The 7,683-nt window shown below is 37.3% G+C and overlaps 1 protein-coding gene across 1 annotated transcript; it reads right to left on the bottom strand.

Moving 5' to 3' along the window:
- Positions 1–1,337: 1,337 nt before the first annotated feature.
- SPINK14 (serine peptidase inhibitor Kazal type 14 (putative)) lies at positions 1,338–7,360 on the bottom strand. Its single transcript, XM_003829061.5, has 4 exons — positions 7,207–7,360; positions 6,035–6,078; positions 2,641–2,777; positions 1,338–1,657 (listed from the first exon to the last, which is right to left on the bottom strand). The coding sequence occupies exons 1-4, from the start codon at positions 7,271–7,273 to the stop codon at positions 1,612–1,614; spliced, it is 294 nt and encodes a 97-aa protein (XP_003829109.1). The 5' UTR covers positions 7,274–7,360; the 3' UTR covers positions 1,338–1,611.
- Between the last annotated feature and the right edge of the window lie 323 nt (positions 7,361–7,683).

Below are 7,683 nucleotides of genomic sequence, written 5' to 3'. Positions count from 1 at the left end.
TGATGCAAGGAAAACCAGATAAGATATATTCTCCTACCTGAAACAACAAAAATAGTCAGACAAATATGTAAACATGACACTAGGACACGAGGCACTGAAGGACAGATTCCTGACAGATGGAAAATAAATAAATTAAAGTCTGTAGTTGGCCTTGGTTTTTGCATTGTAAGAGATTCTAGGAATAGGAAAGAGGAATCTCAATGAAGCAATTACGAGTTGAGGATACAGAGCTGAAAGGAAATAGAGACTAAACTGGCTGGTGTCTGCAGGACTACTGCACAGGAGAGCTGGATAAAGGGATCAGAAGATTAACAATTGGTGCTCGTGTGTGAAGAAACTACCCAAAGCAAAGAAAGAGTCATTAGAGAGGATTAGAGATAACAGAGCTCAGATCTCATGCAAGGCTATTAATAGTGCCTATTTAAGATTTTTAAGAATTCACTTGATGACATTAATGGCAAATTAATTATTGCAGAAGAAAAGATTTGTCAACAAAGATATAGCAATAATGTTAAAAAACAATCCTCCCAGGATCCCTGAAGTTCTTGGTGTTCTTGCATAGCCCAGGACTTGGAGCAATGGAAATTGGCATGCTATAAAGCTAGAGAATATCTAGTTTTTCCCAGAGATATTAATTCTAAAGATGATACATGAAAAGTGATTGTTTCCTTCTCACTGGAGCCATGTATTCACCATGTGATCAGCATGGGAGGTAAGATCAAAGATGTAACAGAACATGTACACACTCTGACCACAGCCTTGCAAGGTAGTAAGAGGCAGAATAGATGCTCTTTCCCAAGCCAGTAGGAAGCAAAGTTCTGAAAGGAAGAGAGCATATTAGTGCATATTATTAGTCTGCTGTACATATAAAAGTAAAAAATACATATGAAGTATAAGAGAGAAAAAGGTGTCCCTATATGTTTTAGGGGTTAAAATGTGTCCAGAGAATTTAAGAAAAAGGCTAATGACCAATGGAACATTAATGGATACCAACAATGTAGGTGTTCTTCTAGGCAAAATAGATCTGGTGAGAATGTGGGGCCCTGCTGATCAAAGCTGCACATGTGTAAATACCTCTGTCTCGAGGCTGAATCCAAAAGGGAGGATGTTTAATGATGAGTTTGCAGAAGTTAGGCAACAGGAATCCTACAAGCAGAGTACAATGTCCTATAGTTCCATTACTTTTTTTTCTAATGCCAAAGGAATATGGAAGAAATTTCTGTCATGTTCTTCGGAAGACAATCTGGAGGCTTGATATAGATTAATTCAGTGTTATTAGCATTAGAGAGCTGGTTAATCCCAATAGTTGCCTTTGACCCATGACTGAAATTCTGAATTTCTTCTACTTCTGAGATTTTTAGACACAGATCTGAGACCCAAGTCAAATCAGACTTTCATAAAAGTGTATTTATTAGGGAGACTATGGAAGGCAATCAGTCAGTGAGGGGAGAGGTCCATGGAAGGAACTTTGAACAATCTGCTACAAGTTCAGTAGTGATAGCTCTTTGTCATGAAGAACAAATGCAAGGAGATGTAAAAAGTGCAAGAGGGAGATTGGAGACATGGAGGAAAAAAAAAAAGAAGATATCTTCCACATTCAAGTCCACTCAGCTAACATTTTCCATCATGGTAAAACCTGATTCTTCCATGAGATTTCCTAAAGGAAGTATCAGAATAAACATTTCATTTAGTAATACAATGTCAGAACTAAAAAAATACTTTTAAAATTATCTATCTAAAACCTGGTTTTATATTTGGAAAAACTAAGATCCAGAGTATAAAGGGAATTGACTAATGACAAAAGACAAAATTATTGGATTTCTTACCTAGTTATCATTCCTTGATTCTAAGATGCCACTGGAGATATTATGAGACACGCTACAGTCTTTTTGAAATTAAGCTGTGTAATCAGGTCCGAGTTTGTGATGTGTGAGGCATGTCAATCCTCAACTATTCTGTTAATACTCTCACACTTTGGCTGAATTACTTATTAGTGGGGATGACCTGAGCTTTGCACATTCCTGTCATTGCTCCTTGCACAAAATTTAAAAAATGATTGGGCTAAGAGCTCCAATCTGATGCCATGGGGAAAATTTTTCTCTCTGTGAAATGCACTCACTCATATAGGAATCAAAGCTGAAAGCATTGTGTTATAAGATTTCAGTATCTAATCACTGATTTATGTCACATACATCCAAAAATCTAAACACTGTCTCAGCTAGAAGATCCAAACTTTGCAATTACATCATCATTGTAGTTCAGAGTTTCAAACACATAAGGGGGTGAAGATATTTAAGAGAAAGCAAAACTACAATTTTTCTTAAAATAAAAAAATAATTCAGGGCCTGAAGGGATATTTGAGAGCTTCTCGAGTGGAAGTCAATCAATTGGCATATGGGAATATAAGGGCTCAGATACCAGAATGGACCTGAGGAATGTCATTCGGTACAATGAGTCTACTTTCTAGTCCGGTGGACTTTCAATTACTATGTGCTTTTCTGAGTGGGTGCTGATTATTATCTGTGTGAACTGGAGTAAATTCCTGGCTTCAAGGTTGATGTACTTGATAGGAAGGGTAGTTGGTAATTGCTATGGACAACCATATTTACAGTTCCCCTCTTTTCCCCAAAGAGTACTCACAAGCTCTCAACACACAGAATGCAGGGATTATCATAGGTTATAAAATTGGTGCCGCAGATGGGTTGATATAAGCCAGGGCAGGGGTTGACTGTTCCATTGTACCAACTCAAGTTTACTTTCTCATATGGACATTTCACCTGAAATTGAGTTGAAAAGATTTATCCAGTTAGAATCCCACTTAGACAGGTAGGTCACCTTTGAACTTTATTAGGAAAAATCTAAGCATAGTCTAGGCGTGGTGGCTCATGCCTGTCATTCCAACATTTTGGGAGGCTGAGGTGGGAGGATTGCTTGAGCCCAGGAGTTCAAGATCAGCCTAGGCAACAGAGCGATACCCTGTCTCTCCAATTTTTTTTTTTTTTTTAATTAGCCAGGCATGGTGGTGCATGCCTGCAGTCCCAGCTTCTCAGAAGGATGGGGCAGGAGGATCACTTGACTGCAGTGAGCAATGATGGTGCCATTCCACTCCAGCCTAGGCAACACAGTAAGACCCCACCTAAAAAAAAAAAAAAAAAATCTAAGCATAGTCAAGACAATATTCCACTCTCACAAAAGCTCTCTTTCCCATCTCCACAAAGCCATGGAACTAGAACCTATATATATCCCATTTGGTGACAATATGATGCCCTGGTTGTCAGGACCTTCTCAATAAAGGAGAACAATGGCCAACTATGCTATGGTTAAAAAAAAAGAAGAAGAGTAGATAAATAGATTATTTATCAGGGGCTTCTCTCTCAATCTTCTTTATGCCCCAATTATTAGATCTGGAAAGATTCTTAGAGACTTTCTATGACAGCTCAGCAAAGAAAACTGAAGATCAATAATGGAAGAATCCACATGCCTTGATTTCAAATATTTATCACTTTTTTTTCACTCTCTAAATCCTCAAGCCATTTCCTGTTTCAAAGTTGTAAAGTGCAAGATCACTAAGACTAATGCCCTGACACTGTAGAAAAAAATCGAAAACAAAGGAAGGGACATGTCTCCTCAGGGACCCGGACTCAGGGATGTTTGTTTTCAGGGGGAAGTTCTCCTCTGGACAATGCTGGTGCTGGTGATGAATTGAAGTAGTGACTCTGGGATTATGAAGCTTGAGGCTAGTGTTCTCAGGGACTCCATAAGTGTCATGAGATTGGTACAGATAAAATACCTCACGCACAAAGTAGGAGAAAGTTTTGGCTAGGAATCTGGAAAGAAGGGGGTCATGTTTTAACTTAGAAATTCCTCTTCCCTCTTTTTTTATTCACCACCATCATGGCCAGGCCACCATCGTTACCCAACTAATCCCTCCATTTCCTTTATTCCTTATTTCCTGAAGTTTCATCTTTTAAACTTCTATTGAATCATTTTATTTCCTTGATTAAGGTCCTTTCGTTGAACCTCATTGCACATTATAAAAAAGTATTTCTTAATATGGGCTAAAAGTCCCTATGTGACCTGGAACCTCCCAAATCTTCCGCCCTTACCTGATACTACCTTGCTTTCTGCTCTTTTAGTAAGTTCGTTAGTTTGCTTTTCTTTTTTATAAATTCTTTATCTTTCCCTCACCTCAAGGTCTTCTGACGTGTCATAACCACCCCACCGAATATATTTTTTCTCAACCTAAACTCATTCTAACTTTAGAGCTCAGGTTATAACCCACTTTCTGAGAACTATTTATTAAAATACGGTCACAACTCTCTGTTATTTATTTTTATACTTTTAATCAGTTTGTAACAATGCATTTGTTTAATTATTTAACTAATCCCACACCCCCAAAGGAGTATAAGCCCAGAAGGGAAAGATTTGTGTCTGATTAGGCTAGTCATTATGTGCCCAGCACATATATTGGCATTAGTCATTGCTATATAAACATTTGCCAAATGAATAAATGAGATATAAAATAGTTGAATCTGAAAGAATATACAGTTATCAAAGACAAGAGTAAGAACAGTTTATATTGTTGTCTATAAATATAGCTTCTTTTCTCTCTCTCTCTCTTTGGAGGAAGTTATGCATTCTTCAGGTGAGAATCCCACCTGCTGCTCTCACTGTAGCATCTGCCACTTTTCTTCCCTGTCTGTGCTCCAGTCACACAGGGCTTCAATTAGTGACCCAGGTAGGTAAGGTCTTTCTCCCCCCTCTTCACCTGGGTGGCGTCTTTTTATCCTTCAAGTCTCGCCTTAGATATCCCCATGACAGACAAACCTTGCCTGAACCCATTGTTTATAGTAGTTATCTCTACACTCAACAGATATTCTCTATCATACCATTTTATTTCTTGTATTTATAAAATTTACCATAAATCATAGTTGGTTTCTTCCTTTTTTGGTTATCTGCAAGCTTCATGAGGAAAAGGAATATAACTGCTGTCCTCAATAGTGTATCTTAGGGCACAGCATAGGTGATTAATAAATATTTTTTAAAGAAAATAAGTAAAAGTGAGCTCATTTATTATTGTTTATGGATTTATGGGCATGAGGCAGACTTATCCTGCAGGTAAATTTCTGCAGAAGAAAATTCCAGAACTGAGCTTTATGAGACCAGGGTATAAATCCTGGACAAATTCTGCAGATCTTTTTTCTGGGGCAGTAGCCTCTGACAAGCTTCACATTCTGGTCCCCGGGTCTCTTGAAGGTAGAGCTGCCCTCAAAATATCTTTCTCAACAGTCAACTCATGACAGACTTTTTTACAAAGAAGAAATAAAATTTAAAATTTATGAATTAGACAAAAGCTTAAGGTGCTAATACTTCTAAAGGGAAGGAATACAGTGATGCAAATGTGAATCAAAATGAAAAGTTTAATCCCTCATTCATCTTTTCCCTCACTTATCAAATATCGATTGACCTCACATTATATGCAGTGCTCATTAAGGTAGACGAAAATGAAAAAGATGTCTCCATTTTGCCCTCATCCAAGTTGCAAACATAGTTTGAGGCTCTGTTCAGGTATCTACTGTTCTTCACATTTTCTTCCATCCATATCCAGAAGTTGCCTTCTGCCTTCACAACTTGCATAGGCATTCTCTGTACATCTCAAGACATTTAGGAGCATTCTTTTAAGTCATTCTTTCCATCAGACTGTGAGCTCCTTGAGAGCCAGGACCATGTTATGCCCAAGTCCATAGGCTCTTAAGAACCTGTCATGCTCCTGGCAATTGTCAATACTCTTCAATATTTCTCAGGCACTAAAGAGGGTTCTCTGGTGTATGTATGAGTGAATGTTGTCTGGGTTCCAAGTTTGGATCTCTACTCTGGGGTACTGTTTCAGCAGTGTATCCACCACCCTCATACAAATAGGCCTTGAAGACTATTACGGGTGACCTTGAGGCATTAAGTTTCCACAGTAACAATTCCAAAAAAAAGACCTCATATTATAATGTCAGTCCTGGGGGGAAATTTAATGGAACATTACCTTAATAATTCCACGTGGTGGCCACCAGTGTCTAGGGCCTGAAACTAGAGAATACATGAAAATAGTTGCAGAATTTAATTCCTGTTAAATCATAGCTTAATCTGTTGGCAGAATAAAAGAGTTCTAATTTATTATCAAGGAAGTTTTCAGCAATGGAAAACATTATTTCGTTTATACATGTATTCATTCATTTTTTTAAATGTGAAATAAATCTTTTACTCCTAATTGATATCAGCAGGGGACTATATAGACGCATCACTGTTTCATAAAGGCTGGCAGTCCAGTGGACTAAATAATTTTCCTAATTAGCTTGAACTTGAGAGGACTTAGAGCTGGTAATCTATGTATGAAAGAAACAAGCAATGCTGTAACTTTAAAGTGATCTTTTGGCCCAATCATCATATTTTTTTAGGGATGAAAGACACCTGGGTAATACTCAGGAATTCTTGGTAGATATGTGAAAAAGCAAGCTCTGCAGCCCTTGAGGCTAGGCCTCTTTATGACTCCCTACATGATTTCTTCTCTAGAAGAGGGCACAAAAGATAATGGTCCAGTCAAATACACAGCAAATCAAACACTCTAAATTTTCCAGATGTGATCTCATATATGCATATTATATTGCTAGTCACTTTTACATGTTACCTCAGTGAGTCACCCAAGCCTCCTTGCCCTCATGAGTTAAATCTCATAATCGGCATGCAAAAGATGGCAAAACAAAGGTCTCTGCCCATTGAATCAATCTTTTAGACTCTCTCTCTCTCTCTATATATATATATATGTGTGTGTGTGTGTGTGTCTATATATATATATACTCTGAGTATGTGTATACATGTATATGCTGTATGCTCAGAGTATATATATACATGTGTGTGTATATATATGTATATGTATATGTGTGTATATACAAATATAGAGACAGAGAGAGTCTAAAATACTGATTCAATGGGCAGAGACCTTCATTTTGTCATATACTCTGAGTATATATATAAATATATATATACATATATACACTCTGCAACACATGTCAATGGATAATTTATATATATATACACTTATATATATATATATTCATCCCAGTTAAAGAACAATTTCAAAGCATTCTCTCTCAGATTATGATGTAAAAGCCCACAAATCAATTTCAACTGCTGGCCAAGACCAGCTAAATTACTCACCGGAAGATAACACCAAATGTATCAAGATAAAGGACAAAAGTGAGAATACTGGGAAAGATTTGGCCATTTTTCCTCCTGGTGTGTCCTTGGAATGATGCTCTGAAATATTGTCTCAGGTTGTTGCCCTCTAATACAATCACTAAAGTAGAGACAATCAGGATTTAAGATGACTTTTACAATGAAGAGCCATCTCTACTCTGCCCATTGTATCCTCAGTACTATGTATTTGGAAAGCCTATTCCATTCTTCTTCAGAAACAAATGTTTAAAAAGTTAAACCTTGAATAACTATCTTGATTAAAAGTATAGAGCTCAGTAACAGATCTTTGAATACTCAGAAGTAAATCATAGGTTACTCTATGGGCATAAGTGTATTATTTTAGTGGGAAAACATTTTACATGTCATGAAAAAGCAACTCCTTACCTGAAGCTTCACCTAAATTTATCTTTTGAGGGGATGCAAAAAAAAGATGGGGCT

Source organism: Pan paniscus, chromosome 4 (assembly GCF_029289425.2).
Source record: "Pan paniscus chromosome 4, NHGRI_mPanPan1-v2.0_pri, whole genome shotgun sequence".
Lineage (NCBI taxonomy): Eukaryota > Metazoa > Chordata > Mammalia > Primates > Hominidae > Pan > Pan paniscus.
The sequence above is the reverse complement of the archived record's forward strand: the minus strand, read 5'-3'. Positions and strand labels throughout refer to the sequence as shown.